At 41.0% G+C, this 21680-nt stretch overlaps 1 protein-coding gene across 2 annotated transcripts; it reads right to left on the bottom strand.

The window, feature by feature from the left end:
- Positions 1 to 986: 986 nt before the first annotated feature.
- On the bottom strand, positions 987 to 19992 carry THOC1 (THO complex subunit 1). Of its 2 annotated transcripts, XM_069004570.1 has the most exons (22): positions 19570 to 19992; positions 18386 to 18459; positions 18218 to 18278; positions 17218 to 17284; positions 16048 to 16166; positions 15318 to 15366; positions 14723 to 14818; positions 14354 to 14436; positions 13806 to 13879; positions 13100 to 13208; positions 11897 to 12028; positions 11380 to 11480; positions 10072 to 10138; positions 9851 to 9901; positions 9130 to 9200; positions 8239 to 8262; positions 7722 to 7817; positions 7362 to 7427; positions 5330 to 5413; positions 4972 to 5119; positions 3394 to 3472; positions 987 to 1458 (listed from the first exon to the last, which is right to left on the bottom strand). In XM_069004570.1, exons 1-22 carry the CDS (start codon positions 19750 to 19752, stop codon positions 1163 to 1165), a joined length of 2130 nt encoding a protein of 709 aa, XP_068860671.1. In that variant the 5' UTR covers positions 19753 to 19992; the 3' UTR covers positions 987 to 1162. The 2 variants fall into 2 exon arrangements, with proteins under 2 accessions (XP_068860671.1, XP_068860672.1); XM_069004571.1 differs by lacking the exon at positions 8239 to 8262 and having other exon boundaries at positions 19570 to 19991.
- Between the last annotated feature and the right edge of the window lie 1688 nt (positions 19993 to 21680).

Below are 21680 nucleotides of genomic sequence, written 5' to 3'. Positions count from 1 at the left end.
ATATGCTCAAGTCCCTCAATCAGTTGAAACTGTTGAAGTTCACACCTTCTACCAACCCCTACCTGCATCAGGAGCTAAGACCTGGGCTGTTCTTTCCTATAATTTTCCTACCAACCTTTACTGAAGCACCCTAATCAAATTCTTAAACACATTTAAGTCCAAAGTGGGGCAGCAGGCACAAAACTCTTACCAGTGGCTCTGCAGGCAGGAACTCTCCTTTGAGGTGGTAGCTAAGCATACTGGAAACTGACAGCTATGACTGAATAGCTGAAAAAAATAGAGGGAAGAGTTCAGTGGAAGGTAGTTTTCCAAACACTGATCCGTTAGAGAGATCTTGTGAATGACAGAAACACTATGCAAACTAGCCACAGACCAAGTTGTAGCCAGCTAACAAGACTGCAAATATCTCTCACTTTTTGAGAGAAAACAGCTTGTACCCATCTACAGAGAACCATGCCCTTAAAATGAGACCTTCACAGTAACCTGTGACAAAAAAATTCCCTTGTTTACCAGGACTCAGGGGAGCTCCTACACAGCCAAAGAATGAGAGGCTAAAAATAATCACTAATAAAAACCAGCGTGGAAATCCCCTGATCCTTGACTGAACCAGTTCTTCAGCAGGAGAGTGGGACAGCACTTCTTCCCTGCAAGTCAATGCTGTGCCTTGGAGCGTCATCACAACCACCCTGTTATTTTACCTCTGCCAGGTAGGTTTTGACAGTCCCCAGCTCCCATCACCCCAAGGGGTGACTCCAAAGTCCTTCACCGAGTCCTTCCCTGTGCTGAGGAATATGGCAGAGCCAGTGGCAGTGGGAGAAGCTGCCAATGCTCTGTCCAGTGGGAGCAACCCACGTTCTGCTGGTGCCAAACCCTCTCACAGCCTGCACCAAAATCTGCTTTGACTCTCCATCCTCCCTTTTATGTTCTACCACCAAAGATGAAACTTCCTACTTCCAGGCTAGGGTGACTAATCCTCTTCTCAGACAATCTGGACAACCTCACAGTATTATTAAAAAGCTTTGTATCATTTACTGAACATAAAATACCTATCAAAAATCTGTTACCTAGTGACAAAAGTAACAATTATCAATGACAAGCACCAGAAGAGTCACAATTACCAGCACCCCCAGCCCCAAGTCAGTCAGTTGGCATCTGAGGCGAGTTAGCTGCTGCCCTCGGTGTCGTTGGTGAGGCTTTCGGCCAGGTCCCCAAGCCCGGCTTTGCTCAGTGCCGTGATCAGGTTCTCAGGGGTGGCGTGAGCACCCTCCTGATCCTGCCAGGCCACCAGCAGCTGCTTCGCTCTCATCTTCACATCCTCGCTGTCCAGCTCAATCTGCCGTATATCAGATTCCTTCATCTCCAAGTAGGGGGCCAAGGCCTTCCACTGCTCCCCCAGCCTGTTCGCAAAGGACTCGATCTGCTCGCCCGTCATGGCTTTGTCCCGTTGCACCTCTGGACCTGGAGAAAACAGAGGAGGAATCAGTGAAACACAGGGAACATCTCCAGACACTGCAAATTAATCTTCTCTGATCTGCCCCATTTCAAATCTTCTGTTTATTTACTGACAGCCTGACTTACACCTTTCCTGTAGCTTTTCAAACCTACTCAAGCTCTGAGAGCAGATTTTTACAGGTGTTTACCTGGGTTTCAAGAGGAATGTCTCTTAATGCCCATAATAAAGAGAATACTGCTTTTTATGTTATCTCCTATTATACTGAGAGAGAAGTGCCAAAGTCTTAAATACATCAGAACTGCCTCCTCCAAATGAAAACAAGGATTTTGACAGGCAGACTACAGTTTTCAACACAAGTCAATTATAACATTAAAATACAGAGTGATCTTTAACACTCAGTTGTCTTTTGGAATTTTTCAGTCACCTTACTCAAGGTCAACCCAGGTAAAAAAAAACCCCAAACCCAGTTTCCTTTCCTTTTTTCTCATGCTACTACTAGCAGCAGGACTGTGACAGTAAATGTCATGTTTAGTCAGTACTTTAAGGAATTTTCTGTCATTCTGGCATTGACACAAGAACCATGGAACACTAGGCTCTGCTGAGAAGCCAAGTGCTGTAGTGATTACACAGATGGCTTTGCACATTCATAGCTTATCATGGTCTACAATCTATGGCTTATCACCCATGTTTATTTCACAGTTTTAAAGAAGGAAACACCAAAGACTGAATTATGTAGAGAAATTAATAATAATTTTTAATAAAATATCTCACCCTCGTGCCACCTGAAAAAACAGTTGGCATGGAGTAGAAGTTTCAACTCTAGCCAGTGCTTTTCAGTCACACTCATTTATCTGAAGTCCCATCGAGAGGAAAGGATAGGAGATGCTGAACAACAAAACAATAAAAGCCCTCAGATCACTTCCCTTATGTCTAAGCACAGCAGACCACGGCTCTGCCATCGTTGCTTTAAGACAAGATTTAAAGAAAGATGTAAATCCCACACAGTGACACCACAAAGGCTGTGTGAATTAGCATTAAGCTGAAGAGAAAAGAACTTCTCTACTATTGCCAAGGAGACTGTGGAGAAGGTCAAGTGCTGGATGGAAAAGGGAAACATGAGAGAGATTCACAGAGGCCCACAGGTGGCCTTCCACTACCAGAAAAAAGCTTCCAACAAAGCTGCCAGAGGTACCCAGTGCTTCGCTTCCATGCCCTGCATATCCCATATGCCCATGATGGATCCAGGAGCTGGCACACAGAGTTACAACACGCAAGGGAGAAGGTGCTGTGAGATGAGGGCATGAATGAGGATGGAAGAGGGCAGATTCACAAAGGAGATGGGGAAGGACACCTAGGAGCAGGACATAGCAGGATTAAAGACAAGAGACAACCAGGAGTGGATTGTGGAGAAAAATGAGCAAGATGATGTTTGTCAGGAATATTGCTCTTCTCAGCCAGAACCTTTTACCTTTAAAGTATTTTAAATGAAGAGGAAGTAAAGATCTCAGAGTTGGAATATGTTAATTTTTGAAAGTCCCAAAACTACCACCCCAGGAGGGGCTAGGGGAAAGTGCTTACCCCAGCAATTAAAGGGCGGAGAGAACAGGAAAGTGGGTGAGGAGCACTCACACAGGTTTTTACACAGCTGGTATCTCAGCCATGGACACCCAGTGACACTGGCAACATACGCCACATAGCAGGAAAGGTGAAAGAGGCTCCTAATGCAAGTGCTAATCCAACAGGTTGGATGCCTTCAGCATTGCAGGCCAGGACTCTGGGAGGTTGCTCCTGGTGCCCCGTGTCCTGTAAAGGCTGTGCTTTTTGGTAGGCATGCACTGGGGTAAGCAGGACTGATGGCCCTCAGTAGACTATGTTAAAACACAGATTCTGTATTACACATAAGAGAAAAACTGAAAAGACTGAGAACATGCAAGTCTTACTTTCATTGTTTTCCTTTAATAAAGCATCATTATCTTCCTCATCTTCATCTTCACCTGTTTTTATTTCTTCAGAAGGAGGCTACAATGAAAGAACTAAACATCACTGGATGAACTTTGTGTTCAAAGAGAAATTCTATAGCTCTGTGCTTGTCTCTGAAATGTGTGTTAGAATGGAAGGCCTGACATGATCCCACATGAGAACTAAAAATCCCCCATAGTCTCCTAAATAACAGTAACAAGTTCTAAAAAAACGTATTACTAACTAAAAAACCTAATAAAAACATCCACTGACCTCACAGGATTCTTTCTTTTCACAGTAATAACTACTAAGCATTCCGTAGTGAGCTTTATCACTTGCTTAAAAAAAATCCCAGCCAACCAACTTTGAGATCACTACTGATGAACATTTTTTAAAAAAATCGTTATTCTTGTTATTCACTTATTTTATTCCTCACTTGGGAATTCCCCGAAGTTTATGCACTTTCAGACTTCTGGAAGGTGGCAAACAAATACACAAACAACAAACTTTTCACTCCCTCATTTACCTACTGATCAGCCAAAAGGTTTCATCTTTTTCTACATTTCAGCCACGGGCCTTATGTACATATTTTTTTCTTGCCATAGCATTTGGCACATGACAGTAGTACCATCAGGAATATTGCAGACAGCCATACCTTAATACATTCAACCAATTAAAATACATTTGCCCTCCCCTCATTTTTTCTGAACTTGCTATTAGCATTCAGTTAACTCTGATGGCTGGACAAACAAAACAGCCATACATTAAAATCCAACCTTTACACCTCAGTAGTTTCACATTACACACATGGAAGGTCTTAGTAGAGAAGCAGGGGTTTGTATCTGCAAGACATTGCTGGGTTGTGTGCTAACTCAAAGGTGTAGAAAGTGCCCCTTCCCCACTTGCAGCCTCTCTTACCACTGTGTACAAAATGATCTGAAAGGCCCCTTCCTGGACTCAAATTTTTACTGTTGACCAAGCAAAGGGTTAATGCCTTTGCTCCACAAGGTTTATTCTTGTTTTGCATATTTTAGAAGTCAGGGAGCTGACAGAAGAACTCTGGCAAACCTTGCTGTAAAGCTCTGGTAACACGTAGCACCTTCAGCTGCACATGCTGCCCCTTTTCCTGCCACCCCAGTATATTCACGAGCCATAATTCTGGCTTATACGTTCCATAAAACTGGTCTGCACTGCAACATGGAACCCAAGTGGCTGGGTTCATATGTATAGATATATATATATGTGTGTGTGTGTGTGTATATATATATACACTCCTGCCTACCAACAGAACTGCCACAGCTGATTTTTTTCCCCAGAGTACAAGGCAGGGCTCAATAGTTACTAGGTTAATCAATGTTACTTAGTTTATTGTTACTGGGACCTTCAGAAATTAGACTAATTTAATTTGTAATTTTTACTTTAATGTACAAACTCTTTTCCTAGTTGGGTTTTTGGGGTTTTTTTTGCCCCCTCTGCCCCCAGGTACCAAATGGACTGTAGAGAGACAAGCAGAAAGTGAGCGAATTTAACATTAATTATTATAGGATAGTATTACTTACTGGCAGCTCCTTGGCTAATTTGATTACCATGTTTTCTAGATATTCAGGTAAACTCTTGAATTGTTGGTTTGTTGGCTGGAAGAAGTGGGGACTTCTGCGTGCCAGAAGTCTCAGTGCTCTCCAGCCATAGTTAGAATTGTTCACAGCCCTACAATAAAACACAAGTTTGTTTAGTAAAGTATGGCATCTATAAAAGCACAGAGAAAGATTTGAGACTTTTAGTAATATAATTCTGTCCAAATTTAAACAGCTTTTGTACATTTCTGGAGTCCTGCACAGATACTAGTAATGCTGAGAACAGTCTGTTTTCCTTAACAAGCCAAACATGAAAGAAATTAAAATCAAGTGAAACACATACTTATACTTATTTTCCACCATGTTTTCAGGGTCTGCTTGTTCAATAGCTTCTTCAAAAAATTCCTCCAGTGTTGGCATATATTCCCTAAAAAAATCAAATAAGGACAATAATATGTTTCACAAACTTCTCTAAAATAGAAAGGTTTTGGTTCCTTCAGACACATCTCAAGCTCATCCACTGAAGAGAGAAAAACAAACCCCAAACCAACCCATTCAAATAAAACAATTTTAAATAAGCAAAGAATCTGTTTGATACACATTGCTATAAAATTATTTACTCCGTAACCACCGGAGCGTGCCAGCTGTTGCTAGCACTACCTATTATATACATTTAAACCTCCTGCCATACTAAGAGGTGACACCAACATCTGTCAACAGCATCTGCACAGCTCACAAGTGCTCAGGAGTCTAAAATGGTTGTTAGTTTTGTGCCATTTGACAGCATCAGTAAAACATGGCTGTCCCTGCCACCCCCATCTCAGTTCCATCTGCTCTTGGAACTTGTGGTTGGTTCTGAGAGGTACTCAAAGCAGCACAAAAGGAACCCTGACCTAAGAACAGAACAGAACAGAAATTTCACACCATTGGGACAGTTTGCTGCTGAGAAGACTCTAACCAAGAAACACAGATTGTGTAAGAGCTGTAGGTTACTGACAGCCAAAACTCTCAGTGGTGCAAAGCAAGCTCAGAATGATCTGTATTTCTCCTTCCTAATGCTGACAGGGACACAGCTGCTTCTGCAAGGTCTTATCCCTAGTCAAGGGTTGGAGCAGGGGGTGAGGCACACTGCTCTAAAAATTCACTTCAGTTTTGTTATGAAAAAGGCATTTTGCCCAGGGCAGCAATGCCCTGTGCATTATCACTGACTATTGGAACCAAAGCCAGCACCTTGAAAACCCATCTGAATCCTGCTAATATTATCCCCAGAACAACCATCTAAAAAGGAGACAGCTAAGGAAGTATTACCCCATTTGAATGGAGATGTGAGGAACCAAAGCAAAAAGCTACAGTCACTTGACCACGTACAATCACAAAGCCTACAATAAAAACTTGGAACTGAATCCAGATCCCATGGGACCTATTTCCTGTTTACCATGGCATGCATTTTCTTTGTTTATCTCCATTTGTTTAGGCCTTTATTTATTAATTTATTTTTATTTAAAGACACTGCAGCACAATACAATCACACACAGGGAATCAAAAGCTTTGGTCCCAAACACAACTCCACCTTCATCCCTTGGCCTAGTAAAGGCAAGAGACCTTCCTGTACATCCCAGCCTCACAAGAAAGGAGGGTGCTTCCTCTGCAAAGCTCTGAACCTCTGGAAAAGCAATTCCTCCATTCAGGATATCTGCACAGGTAACACCTCTCCCCAGGCAACCAGATTCTACAGCCACTACTAGCAGAGTTCTCTTTGGGAACTCTCCCATTCCTTCTCCAAATTTTCTTACTCTGCATCGTGTCTGCACAGAAAAAGGGATTTTGGTATCTGTAACACACAAAGTTATGTAGCAGAGTACATTTTAAGCATTTCCCACAATTGTGCAAGCTGAAGTGACAACCAATAACTGCATTTTTCTGCATCTGCCCCATGAGTAGACACGGTATGTGCTGGAACAATGCCTGGTAGCCAATTTCCTCTTATCTAGCATTGTTCAAAGCACAGGCCTGATCGAAAATCATAGCCAAGTAGCATGCTAACTTAATCAGAGCCAGACTTGGCAATCTTCCTTCATTATATAAGGTAATTAATTATACAATCATGCTCTACAAAATGGGAGTTCTCATCTGGTTTTCAGCTTAGATTTTATTTTACTAAGCCATGAAAATTACTGATAAATATTCGAAGAAGTGAGGAAAACTGTAAGGGGATTTCACGGCAAAGATTCGTGCAAACACCTTCTCTCAAGAAGGTGTGAAATCCACACCTCATAAAATCACCTTGTATATTTTCCTGATGCCAATTTGTAACTCTCTAATTGGAGTGCTAATTAATTACCTTTAGACAAAAGATACACCCATTTTTTACCTACCTACTCTCAGATTTACAGGCTTCCATGTTATCAGGACACAAATTCCAAAGGCGGGTCAGTTCCTCACTGAAAAGAAAAGCATAACCACACATTGTTTATGTTCATCATTCTACAATTCCACACTTATGGAGTGTTTTAAAGGGATCTGTAAAAAATGGTTACAAGGAAAGAAAGCCTACTGCAAGTTTTAAAAGGATGATATATCCTTTGGCAGTTCTTTCCTGGCAGGTCCAAGCTAAGGAAGTTTGAAAATTACTGCATAGAAAAAATCAGTGGGGGAAAAAAACCCCAAACACAAAACCCCTCAAACCAACTAAACCAAACCCAGAAACTCTGTAATGGAAAAAGAATCCAACATACTTCCCCATAAGGATTTTTTTGTTGGATCCTTTTCCTAAGAAGTCCTCTGGAGCTGGCCTCTTTCTCACAGGCCTCATTGGCTTAGAATCAGGAGGTCTAAAGAAAAAAAAAAGGATACTCTTTAGTATCAAACCAGTAACATCTCAAGAACAAAAAAAGCCATTTCACCTTCACCTTGAGATGGTGCCAAGTTAAATCATAACGAAAGGACTGAAGGACAGTGAGTCTAAGAGTGGAAGGAGGCAGTGGGGAAGAGGAAAGAGAAGGCAAAGTAAAGATAAGGAAAGGATTCTGCCAGACACCAAAATTAGTTCACTCAAAAATGTAAAGGTCTACCAGAGTCCCGATAAAAAGAAGGAAGCAAATCACATTTGTGCCAGCAGCACATGTAAGTATGATCTACCCTGCTGCTGGGATCATCTGCTCTATGCTTGCAAGGTCTCTTTCCCCAGCTGCACCTGATTTCATGGGATTAGAGAATGGAGATCCCAGAGCACTGAGGTTAGGCAAGACCTACCCAAGCTGAAACTCTGGATGAGATCTAAAGGAGACAGAATATTTATAAAAGTCAAATTTCATAATTTTACTTCCCCACAATCCCCCTGCAACAGTAATTCTCTCTTCTAACAGCTCCCCTCCCTTTTTTTGCAAACAGTTTCAGTCATGGAGAGGTGGCTGCACCTCATCTCTCCAATAAAAGGAAATCTCCAAAGAGATAATGACCCAGATGCTCCTTACCACAAACAGGCTACAGTCTGTGTGTACAATGAAGAAGGGTGGAAGACAAATGTTTGGTCATCCCCTCAAGACAGTCAAGTAGACACATGGAGTCAAAGTTCAGGTTTTGCCACTAGTTAGTAACTAATTACACAGGAAACTTTCAGAAAGCCACCTTAATGTCATTTCCTTTAAGGTAAGAGATCACCATCAAGTGGCACACTAAGAAATAAATTGCATGAGAGAACTGTTACACAAACTCCAGGTATGCTGCTCTGCCAAAGTCATAAAGCCAAAGGCTTCATTAGAGGCAATCCAAAGGGGTATATAGGAAAGTCAGGCACTAATCTCTTCAACCTAGGGTCTGCTGAAAGCAGGAGGGGACAAAACCTGCTCCAGTCTCCTGGACCACTGGATCCTCAGTACCACCAAATGTTCCCCTGAGACAATGGGGAATGCTCTCCTGAGAGCCCACACACCCATAACCACCTCTTCTCTGACACACTGCAAGCCTTATGACTTTTGGCAGAAATTTAAGAGCCTTCTGCACTCACTAAAGGGACAGGCAACTGCACAGATCTCCAAGCTGTGTGAATGGGTCATGCTCATATGCACCATGGGTGCCATATTCTGAAGTGGAACCACCATTTCAAACAAGCAGCAGAAAGCTTCTGTTTCATAACACAGTTACCTTTCTTTCACAAAGCTGGGGCAGCCCTCATTTTTCCATGAGTTCCAGTTTTCTTCAGTATTTAATATATGCTGTAGAAACACAGAAAGTATTGCATATTATTAGGATGATAAGCACTTTCAGAGTTGACTCCAAAATTTTAAACTAAGCTATTAAAATTAAGGGGAAAACTTTGTTCTAGGTTGTGTGTTTCAGTCACTATCTTGAAGATCATCAGTATAATCTTAGGCAACTGGTTTATTTTATTCAAAAACAGTGTATCTTCTGTCTTCAAAAATTGTGGGAAAGGCTTTATTTCCCCTGGTATACACAAGAAAATAGATGCAGTCAAAGTAAAGGAAAAAAGGAAAGCAAAAAGACAACTTCTTGTGTTTTTATTAATTTCACTTGTATTTTATTTCCATGTCTTTGGGCACAGGACTCCTATCTGCAAAAAGTTTTATATTTTTTTTGCTTTCCAATAACCCATCTCTCCTGTATGTCCACATGCACATATAGGCATATTTCCATTTCTCCCCAGCACAAGGAAGAAAAGAGTATTAATGAAAACATGGGATAAAGTATGACTACAAAATAAAAAGACATTATAAGACCTTTTTTTACTGGGATGAGGTAAAAGCTTTCTCAGATATAACAGCTGTGTTCCAAAAGATTGTTTAAGCTGAAACTGATTTTTTATATGCTATATAGACTTTGTTCAGGCAGGCATCAAAGTACTTACCTCTACCATTTTTGAGAACCTTTCCCCATCTGGAGGATTTTCTGAAAGAAGCTATGAATGGGAGAAAAGAAAGTGAACTTTTTGCATTATATCTGTAGCAGAAAATGTAGGAAAAAAAACCCCAGAGAAAATGGTCCTTACTGCTTCAAGGGTGGTTGATACAATATTATATGCTTAATCTTCTTCCATGTCATTTTTATGAAAGTAGATACTGTACCAACCTGATAAACTGCTTTTGTAGTATCTTCAATCCAAAGAGACTGTTCATCTGTTAGAACATAGTTTGAACTGAAATTGAAAACCAAAACAACACATCAAAAAGTGTGCTGAGGACACATAATTTACACTACATACCTTCTGAGAAGTGTTGGAGGGGATCTAAGGAAAATACTTTGAATGTGAACTGCTCTGGTTCCAGGGACTGACCATTTATTAGTTTGTGGAATTAATGAGATGTGCTTTCAAGGTTTAGATTCACCCAAGAGGAAGCCCATTTGTGTGATTCAAGACCACACCTTGATGCTAGACCCAAAACCCAGCAAATGGACACAATGAAAAGATTTACCTCAAGAAGTAACCAAGTGTTATACTACACCATTTGTATCTCATGACATCCTTGACCACCAATAAGTGGTCATAATGCATTTTAATGCATTGACATTGAAATGACTGTCACTTCAACAGGACTGAACTGCAGTTCAGAAGACCTGAATTCCATTCCTTCTCTGTCACTAGACTGCCTTGACAAATAATCTGTAGAATTAGGGTAATGATCCTAACCTAGTTCACAAAGTTCTTTGAGAGCTGCTTATAAAAAGCGATATACAGCAGGTGAGAGACAGCTGCCCTGTTAAGGATGTTAATTATTATGTGCACATATGGCCCAGGGCACAGGAAATGAACAGAGAGATGGGATTTTCTTCAGCATAATGTTAGATACTAGGAACAGATGGGGTTTGGTTCTATCCCATTAATTCATAAAAGCAACAATCACCATTGTTATTTCTTGCCATTTTAGACAGAGTTCTGTAGCACACTAAGAAAAAATCAGTAACCAATGCCACATTGCAGAGCCACTATAGATTCAAAATGATGCCCCACACAAGTATCCCCCACTGGTCTAACTTGGTGCTGCCAAGGAGTCTCCATCCCTCTCATGGCTGGCACTCACTGTAAGCAAGTTTTAATGGCCTCTACTTCTCTGAGACCCCACAACTCACCAACTTGGCAGAAAACTTAACTCTGCAAAGATGAGCAGATTGGGTTTTTGCCTGTATAGTAAATGGCACAAGTTTCAGTAAGTCAAATCAACACTAGAGCAAGGGACAGCAAACAGTCAGACAGAGGAACAGAGAAATTAATGAGACCTCTGCTTTCCTGCTGTAAAATAACTTCAGCCATACCCTGTATTTACCAATCCAAGTTCCACAAGAACCTCAGAATAAGTAGACAAACTATTTTAAAATATTTTGGATTATCTCCAAGTTCCTAGTTCTCCATCCCCAAAATACAAAATATTTTCACACTACCTTTTAAATTTGACTTGTCCCTTTAGATACTGAAATAGTATTAGGTACTGCAACAAGATGTGACGGCGGAAGTTACTGTCACTCAGCTGTAAATCCATCAGCTAAACAACAACAAAAAAAGCAACAGATCTTTAAATATTTATTCTCTTTTAACTTATCTTTGTAAAGACAACATTACAAATGAAGTCAAATAAACAAATGGCAGCTTTACTGAAGACTCTTATTCCAGAAATAGAAGCCCCCGAGTCATTAATTAACAGAGGCAATCCACAAAGAATAAAATTGAAAAAAGAATAAAATAGAAAAAGGAATAGAATAAATGTATCTAAATAAACTGGCCAAACAGAGTAATTGGGTACCAGAGTCTCCATCTGTGGAGTCTCGATCTGTGGAGACATTCAAAGCCCAACTGGTCATAGTGCTAATCTCCAGTTTAGAGCTTTGAGGGAGGCTGAACCAGACACAGGTTCCTTCCAACCTCAAGTAGCCTAGGATTACAAGACAGGAAATCACATACCTTTTCACTAGTTAGGAACTTTGCAAAATATACATGTTCTCCTCCTGTTTTTAGTTCTTCCAACTTTTTTCGGGAAGCCTGAGTGTCATCCAATTTGTAACTTTTGAAAACAGCCAAAACCTCTTCTGAGTACTATAAAACAGAGTTATTTAGCATGTGAAAACAATACTGAACCTTTGTAGTTAGAGAACTACACTAGACTTAAAGCCAAGCAAGTGAAATAATTTGTAAATCTGCTATCAGCCCATTGAAACAACCCATTTGTTACCGATGTGTAGGACCTCTCTGAACACCACAAATGAAGTGAAAGCACTATCATGTCAAAACACCTAATCATATGGAATATTTAAAGTATGCTAAGAAAAAGAACGTTTTGGGTTGTGAACAGTGCTTTGTTGTTTAGACATCATGAAGAAAAAAGGTTCACATGATGACAGTGCTACACTTAAAAAATTTCACCTGAACGACTTAAGTCTGGCCTTGATCAGTTTCTGAACTGCACCCGGGTGGTTTTGTTTTTTGACCCCATTAGTAGACCTCATTAATTAGATTTATATTTGGATGTCTGAGCAGATGTCACCTCTTATTACCAGAACACAGAGAATGAAGATGAAAAAAAAATAACTAGACTTCTTTGACTTAAATAAATACTGAGTGACAAATTGTGAAGAAACAGTAGCTTAGCAATAAATCATCTTCAATATTCATACTAAACAAAACTGAAACAGCTGGCTGAAGGGGACATTCAAGTCATAGTTTCTATAAAGAGATTTGCTTCATTAGAAACCAACAATCTTTAGGATCCTACTGGGATCAATACGACTATTCAAAAATAAGAGCTAGGACTAGATAGAGCTACTTATCTTCTCTGGGTAAAAAAAAACCCACTCAAACCTACAAGTTCTGCTTTTTGCAGCTGTTAAGCCACAAAAAAGTTACTTCTGGCACTGTTGCAACATATGAAGTATTTCTGATACTGACTTACACAAGCTGTATTAGGGGGCTTACTGCACATCTGAACACAACATGTTTGTTTACTGCAAAAGGCTCACTTTAGAAAACAGCAAAATGCGTTTCCTCCTGCACTATCATCTTCCAGCAGCCTGAGCCTTTGAACTGTTCCATGCTTATGCAGTCACTGCTACTTGTGTAAACAATGACCTTTACTTAGGCTGAATGGTTGAAAGCATGAACTCAGATTACCTTAAGAAAAGTTTTCCATGACACCTTCTCATAGCACTGCACAGGATTTCTAAAATAATCTTGAAGTGACCAGAATTTTCTATACAGGTTATAATCTATTGGAATGGAACTGTGGAAAAAATAATGAAAAAAAACCATACTGAAAAGCAACATTCAAGTTCACTCAGGAATGTAAAACCCCAGAAAATATCATTCATTTTGGAAGTAAATTAATGAGTCAGTAGAGAACCCTCACAGAGAAATCTGTAACTCAGAATTTGTCCTTGTAAGAGTTTTTCATTCAGTCTATTGTTACTTTCTCACCACAAAAGCAAAAATAGTACCTAAAAGGGAGCTTAGGAGTTTTTTAGAATCTGGGGAACAAAGAGGACCACAACTTCTTCTCCTAAAGCATATACTCAAAATCCCTGAATACATTTTACCACAACAAGTTTTGTGAAGGGAATTTGGAAAACTGTCAAAACCAGACTGGTTCTCAGCCAGGGTATGTAACTTTTTCAAATCTGTACATTTCTGTCTTCCAGGCAACTCCACTTGAACAGTTAAGGCACTGTCAAGAGTCTTCACCAAGGAGATACATCTTATCTTCAGAGGGCAGGAGATGAGGAGAATTTGGACCACAACATTTAAGGGTATTTCCCAAATAGCTTTTTTCCTTTCACTTTACAAAGCTTTGCTTCAGCTTTTAAAGTTTCTGTAAGCTCACCAACTTGTTGGTGCTTCATCATCTCCCATTTCACCTTCTTCTACATCCATTCCTTCTTCCCTCTCCTCGGTGTGCTAAATAGGAAAAAAACATTTAAAATTTATACAAATGCCACTACATTTGCGTAGGGTTCTCACAGTGTTCTTTATTACAAACATTCAATTACATATTAGATCAGAAAGCTTAAGCTGGTAACTCAAAACATCTCTGAAGTATTATTACTGTAAAATGTGCAACAAATTCATGTCTTAACGCACTGGTAGCCTCACTTCTCCTAAAAAAAGCTGAAGAGACAGCTCTGTTCTCTGCACACTGTGGGGAAAACTTTGCACAGTGAGTGACAGTGCTTATTCCTCACAATCAAACCAGTCTTTTTCCCCTCAGAGTGCACAGTTTAATGTTCCAGGTAACATGCCTATTCCCAAAACTGCAGCTTGGTCTGGCAGAGGAACAACCAAATGACGAACCAACAGTCCCAAACACTTCTTGTGCAAACAATCTAACATGTTTACTGCAGAATCAGTGAAAAATGACATAGGAATTTTCACCTTCTGTCCCAGAGTGCTCTCATGTTCATTGGTATTGAACACAGTGACATTTTCCAGGTTAAACTGACTCTGTAGGTTAAGCCCTGTGAAAAACAAAGGGTAAGTTTTAGAAGTTGTCAAGTTCCCCAGTCTGTTCATTCAGTCAGCTGTTTATGAAATGCTGGTACTCAATTCTCAGAGCATTCAAAACTTATGTTTGAAATCAAAGCAAATTAAAGTCACTTACAACATCAAGGACAGACACAAGAACTAGGATACGAGTGCAAAGTGATTTGGTCCAGCTGGACTCGGTCTGCAACCACCAGAAACTTACAAGGTTCAGCTTATTTAGTCTCAATGTTAAGTGTGATGAAATGCAAAAAATCTCACCTGACTTTTCTGAAAGTGGAAATAACCGAGCCAAGAAGAGCTGAATTCTTCCACAAAAGACTGTGTTTTGTGACTTAGATAATCTTCTTAAGAGGTCTAGATATCATAAAAAGTAAAGAATATTAGTATTTGTCCCTCTTTCCCTTTCTCATGTAATAGAATTCAAGACTTGCTAATTACAGAGCTAACAAAAGGAAGCTCATATTTGTAAATTTAAATGCCAGTGACTCCCTCTGATCAGACATATTTCTTTCAAATGCATTCTTACAATTCTTCTAACACTTTCAACACCAATAAAAAATAAGTTTGAATGAATCCTACTCAAATACAGCCTCTGATATGAGCCTTGTCATTGCTGAGGAATGATAATCTTCTATAATGATCTCCACTGACGAAGAGAATTCCCTGAGGTCTGTACGTCTTTTACATTAATAAGCAAGACTCATGAATTTCTATCTGCTGAGAGATGGACCTTTTAACTTTATTATTTATTGAACACATCTGAATTTAAATCAAGTTATTAAACTCACTTTCATTTGCTGAGATAAGAAGTTCTTTAAAACTGCTCCCCCCTCCCCGAAAAACTACCACTCACCATTGCACATGCGTAGCAAGTAATTTTTCCCTGCAGAGTAAAATGTGTTCTGAAACAGAGTAAAGGCATTTAGAACATTAAGAGATAATAAAACCTTCTTGTGCAGATTTAATCCAACCACAAGGTATGAGTAAGTATGAGTCAATCCTACAGATAACTTGAAATTTGAGTCTTCTCTTATATAACAGGCAGGTTTCACGCAAAAGAAGATAAAACAAGCAATCCCACAAATTCCAACAAAGCATAAAACACATTTAAATCCAGCCTTCATAAAGAAAAACGTATGTCAATGAAAGTAAGAACAGCATCCACTTTTTTTTCAGAATACACTAATTTTTACAGTAATTTCCTTTATTATTTCATTTATGATTTATATAAATAAGCAAAGAGCACTCACAAAGATTTACAGTGTTCACAATACTGGTGATTTGAAAGCAGGAGAAAGAAATTAGTAGAATTAATTGAATTAATGACAAAGAACAGTTTGCGAATATATCAGGGGCTGCAATGTTATCTGAAACAGAACAGCTTGAGTTAATGACTATAGGAGGAAGTTCTGGTTAGAAAATCCAGGTTAGGAAAACACTGAGACAGTAGAATGCCCTTCAGGTGCTACCTCTGGGGTTCCTGACACATGTCAGCTACAAGACAGTTAAATTCTGTTCATAAAAATGGTTCATGTAGACAAAAGCTTTGGCAAAACTATGTAACATTTCGCAAAAATACCCACCGATTTCCATGTAGCAACATTTTTCTCCACAAAAGTGAAAATTTTGTCACACTGATCCAAAGGTAGGCAATCCAGAACATCCCCCAAAAGCACAAAAGGAGTTGACGCAGTGCAGATACCTGTGAGGAACAGGGAATCTTTTATTCAACAAATTTGAACTGAAATATAAAGAAAAAAAAAAGATGCATTGCACTCACGGGACATTTTATTAAAAAAAAAAAAAAGAAGAGAGAAGTTCTTCTTCCTAAGAAAGCTTGGACTAAAATGGGAACTTTCATTGAAGATATTTCTACACATAATCAAATGAGATTTGCAAAAGCTTTGCACTAACATAAAACAAGTACTAAAAAATTGCCTGTTCTAATGACCTCAAACAAAGCCTCAAACGATGCTGCATCTTTCTGCAGAATGCAAGTGAACTCTTGCAGACTTCTAAACCCACAGGCAGTCACACTACACACACCCATGAAGCCCGACAGCCTTTTCAAGCACCACTAAAACTGCTCCAAGGCCACCCATCCATGATCTGTAGGTAGTGCCTGCATTCCTCATATCACAGTTCTTGCTGTTCTACAGCTCACAAAACATACATGTAGTTGACCTATACTTACTAAAACAAACAATTTTTGATGAATAATGTGAACAAATAAACAAAAGGAAGAGCTCAAAGGTCACTTCAGAAGAGATCAGCACACTGATTTCTGACATAAAAAACTGTTACAGAAACAGATTCAAGTATCTGAAAAACAGCCATGTACTGACAAGGAGACGAGCACAAATATCCAGGAGATGTCACTTCTGGCTCTGCCAAATCATTTGACATCTCTGCCTCAGTGTCTCATCTCTGAAATTATGCTGGGAAACTTCTAATCATTTTAGAGTGCTGGACAAAGACAGAAAATGCTAATCATGCTGCAACGAAACCTATGCATCTCTATTAAAAAGAAGAAAAAGATTCAAAATTCCAACACAAATGTCACATATATAACCAAATTCAATTATATTATACTTAACTTCTCTTCTGAAAGAAACCCAAGCCTACTTACAACTAGCATAAGAGTCACATATCACCAAAGGTAACTGCTGCAGGTGACTTACAGAAATCAAGATCTTAAAATTCCCCTAAATGGTCCCTAAAACTTCCAATAGATTTGAAAGAGAGATGCTCACCTTCTGTGACTCCATTAATAGCAAGAGAAATAATTGCCAGGAGATTTTCACATGGAGCTTTGTTTATCTAAACAGAGAAAACAGTGTTGAAATTCTCTAGTCTGACCTAAATGTATCTAACAAAACTAATTTTTTTGTTTCCAAGTAAGCATATTTAAAACAAATATTGACATTCAACTTTCTAAAACAATCTATGAAATTTGACCTGTCAGCTAACTATAATAAGTTTTTATTGAGTGTGAAACCTTCCTTGACTACTTCCAGCCACTAAAGACCCAAATACACAGAGAGTCATTTACCTCTGAAAATTAATACCCCACGTTCAGACTTCATTCAAGTATTATTTGATAGTAACATTATTTGACTCCTTACATCATTCTTTTCAGCTGACAAGGCAGCTTTGTTACAAATACATATTAGTATTGTTACATATTAGTAACAAATCACAAAATAGTTTTGATTTGAAGAGGCCATAAAGATCTCCTAGTACAAAGCCCCCTGCCATGGGCAGGGACACCTTTCACTAGACCAGGTTGCTCAAAGCCCCATCCAGCCTGACCTCGATCACTTCCAGGGATGAGGTGTCCACAGCATCTTGGGGCAACCTGTTCCAGTGCCTCACCACTCTCCCAGTGAAGAATTTCTTTCTGACACCTACTCTAAACTTACCCTTTCCACCCACTCTTAAAGTACAGTTACAGAACAATGCACATTTATGAATTAGAATTTTAAGATGTAGCAGACTTTCATAAGCATTACAAAGAACTGCTGGAAGAGGCTCAGTCAACAGCTCCCACCATAGTGTGACACCTGTAAAATACAAGATTCTACCAACCTCCTTGAATCATCTGTATTTAATCCCACCTATTACATAGCTCCTGTTTTTAATAAACAATGTTTTCTTACACTAAAGTAAGTTGCTGTTACATTAATATACTAGCCTACATATAGAAATTTGAGGTTCAACAAGAGATAACCTTCAGCAGTTTAAAGTACTTACTATTTCTTCTTCTACAACAACTCTAAAAGCTTGATCCAAGGTACACTTCTTTTCATTTTCACTGCAAATGCAAACATTCCACCTTAGTCAGTAACTACACTCAGGCACAAGATTACTAAAAGTTATCTGAATAGGCACTTTTTAAAAAACCAAGTGGCCCTTACTTACCTCCCAGGAACCTGGTTAAATGCATTCAACAGCGGCTTGATGCTTTTGTTAATCAGAGCCTCTCTGGTGGATGTCTACCAAAATGCAAAGAAAAAAAAAGCTACAACACCAGTATAAAACTAAAAGGATCTTCCTATTCCTCTGACAGTGCACAGAAATACTAAGGAATCTTTCTACCACACACCATGTGTTAGTTTACAGCGAGAACTTTGGAACAAGAAGGGCAAATAACAAGCACCTAGGAAACTAGACACCTGAGCTAGTAGAGCATCACACCTCAAACCTGGGCTAACAGTGTGGTGAAAACAGCATTTCTAAGTGATACACAGAGGAACACGCTGTTGTGACCAACACTGCATCTATCGTCTCACGTGCCACACTCACAGCTTCAGGTGGTTATGGTGGTTTGGCATACAAATCGCAGAATATTCTGAGTCGGAAGGGACCCACAAGGATCATCGAGTCCAACTCCTGGCCCTGCACGGACAGCCCTAAGAATCACACCATGTGCCTGAGAGCCTCTCTGCCTTCAAGGCAGTTAACAGCTCCTCCCAATTTTGTATCACCTTCAAAGTTGCATAAGATCCCTGCAAGTCCTGCACCTTTAGGAAGGTGTTGAAAAGCACTTCTTACCACTTCCTGCTAAGAAGATGGTCTAAAAATTACTATTTCCTGTTACGAAATCGATCTAATGGATCGAGTGCTTGTGCCTCGACCACTTCTGTGCAAATCCCACCCTCTTGTCTGACAGCCTGGGTCGCAAACGACAGGATCCAGAGGCCTGCGTACACAAGCAGGCCTCATGCTCTGGCAGAGGAAAAGCATCCCTCAGCAAAGGCGGCAAGTGCAATACGCTCGGACGTATTGCTGCGCGGGGCACGCCATACCTTCATTGTCTTTTACATTAATTTTCGCTAACCTGACGGCTGATCCTCCCCTTGGCAGAGCCGTCGCGCAGCCCGCCCTCACTCCCACACCGCCGTACCTCGGCCGCGCTGAGCGCTCCATAAAGGAGCGCCCGGGCCGCTCCCGGCAGCAGCCCCAGCCGGGCCGCGGGCCCGGAGGCGCCAAGGCACAGCCCGGCCCCGCAGCTTCCCGCCCGGCCGGGCCCCGCCTGAGCAGCGGGGATGGAGGGAAGGGCAGAGGGGCGGCGGGAAGGCAGGAGGGAAGCGGGGGAGGCTCACCGTGAAGCGGAGCCGCGCCTCGGGCAGGCTGAAGAGCGGCGGCGACATGTTCCCGGCCGGGCGGCGCTGCGCGGCGCGGCGCGCGCCGATGACGCCATGGCCGCCGTGCTCCCGGCGGGAAGAGGGAGGAGCGCGGCGCCCGTGGGCTTTGGCGGCGGCATGCCCGGGGAATCGCCGCGGCATGGAGCGGGGCCGGCTGGGAAGCACCTCCGAGATCGTCGAGTCCAACCGTTAACCCAGCACGGCCGGGCCCGCCATGCACCACGGCCCCAAGGGCCACGCTTTTTGAACGCTCCCAGGGATGGTGACCCCACCGCTTCCCTGGACAGCCTGTTCCAATGCTTGACAACCCTTTCGGTGAGGCAGTTGTTCCTGATCTCCAACCTAAACCTCCTCTGGCACAACTTGAGGCCATCTGCTCTTGTCCTGTCGCTTGTTACCTGGCCACAGCCTCCTCTGAGGTGTTGTAGAGGTCTTCCCTTGATGTCCAGGTGTTAGAAGGATAAATTACTTGTCGATGGAATTGCCTTGTTAAAGTTGAGGACTTGACATGTTTCAGTGATCTCAGACAAAGGTTAACAAAGCTTGGGGAGAAGGATGGGCCACTGAGAGTGGACACAAAAGAATGCAGAATTTACAGGCCACCAGAACATTTGGCAGAACTCCCGAGATAAGGATAGAATCAACAAAGGCAACTCGGCAACTGTGGTGAAATCAGCTTGAGCTAGGTAAAAGGTAATTCTGACAGGGACATTGCAACCACCTACTCATGGACCACCAACTCAAGAAAAGGCCTGACCATATGACTAATTAGCATGAGAATTGAGGGAATTATTTAACCAACATAGGATAGAATACAAATGAATAAGAGAACTATGTAACTTGTAGCCAATGAACATCAATGCCCTTGTTTGCTAAAATGTATAAATAGTGAAACATTTTTGTAGTTGGCGTGCTGGCTTTGTGGATTTGCCACCCAGCACCCCTCTCTGCTTACAACTGGAAATAAATATCTTGACTCAGTCTGTGGATTGGCCTCTTGAATATCAGGTGAAAGAACCTGCAACAACCTGAGCCTCCTTTTCTCCAGGCTAAGCAACCCCAGCTCTCTCAGCCTCTGCTCATCAGACTTGTGCCCAGACCCTTCACGTTTCATTATTGCCAAAGTGGAAATGTTTTTTTTTTTTTTCTGATAAGCAATCCTAGGCCACAATCTGCCACCATTTTCAAAGTATCACTGAAGTAAGAATGATTAGGGATTTTTATATTGTCAGTCAAATCACCTCAGCGCTCACAGTTTACGGGTTGAGCAATGGACACCCCCTCAGTGACAGAAATATTTCCAGAAGAAATGACACTTCTCACGATCATAGAATCAAAATCATAGAATTGTTTGGGTTAGAAGGGACCTTGGTGTCTGGCCAAAAGCTCGGGTACTGCCAAACTCTTGTTCATAGGCGGGAAAAAGCTCAAACGTCCACTATCCTGTTCATATGGGAAGAGGCAAATAATATTAAAATTAAATTTATTGTCATTATTAAATGCAAATATTTAAAATAACGCATGAAAGGATAGATGAGTGTGTGGGGTTTTTTTTGGTGTGGTATGGCTGTAGTTAGCTTTTTGTACCGGGAGAGGGAAGTGTTTGCCCAGAAAAGGAGGATGCAGCGTGAGGGGTAGCTTGAGCCGCGCTTGGGTGGCTGGTTCCAGTCGCTGCTCCGCTAATGGGGAGATGGAGGCACCCTGCCAGCCCAGAGTTTGTTACCTCATCTATAATTGAAACCATTGTTTGACGCTGCCTAAAAAATGTGGGCTGTGCCAGAGCCATGCCCATTCATTTCAAATCATGGGGAAAGGGGCTTCATAACATTGAAAACAGGCTCCACATGATCTGTCTTTTTGAATGAGTCACCTGCACGTGCTGTGAGACTTGCTGAATGTTGTTCATTCATTCAGGCTTGGGAGAAATTTTACTTTCTCCCCCCCCGCCCCTCACTATTTCTCATCTCTTATTTTTAATAAATTAAATCATATAATCAGCTGAATAAAGGGCCATTCTAAATGAGTAATTTGATATTATTCTAGCCCCCATCTCCTACTGTATGAAAGAG

The sequence above is a fragment of the Aphelocoma coerulescens genome, chromosome 2, assembly GCF_041296385.1.
Source record: "Aphelocoma coerulescens isolate FSJ_1873_10779 chromosome 2, UR_Acoe_1.0, whole genome shotgun sequence".
In the NCBI taxonomy this organism is placed as follows: Eukaryota; Metazoa; Chordata; class Aves; order Passeriformes; family Corvidae; genus Aphelocoma; species Aphelocoma coerulescens.
The sequence above is the reverse complement of the archived record's forward strand: the minus strand, read 5'-3'. Positions and strand labels throughout refer to the sequence as shown.

Bases quoted from the DNA above. Each gene is read 5' to 3' on its own strand.
- THOC1 (XM_069004570.1), bottom strand. From the start codon at position 19,752: ATGCCGCGGCGATTCCCCGGGCATGCCGCCGCCAAAGCCCACGGGCGC. The intron at 11,481-11,896 runs GTATGTGATTTC...GTTGTTGTTTAG, and splicing joins AGTTCCTAACTAGTGAAAAG to CTGATGGATTTACAGCTGAG. The intron at 5,414-7,361 runs GTAGGTAAAAAA...TGATTTTTTTAG, and splicing joins GCCTGTAAATCTGAGAGTAG to GGAATATATGCCAACACTGG.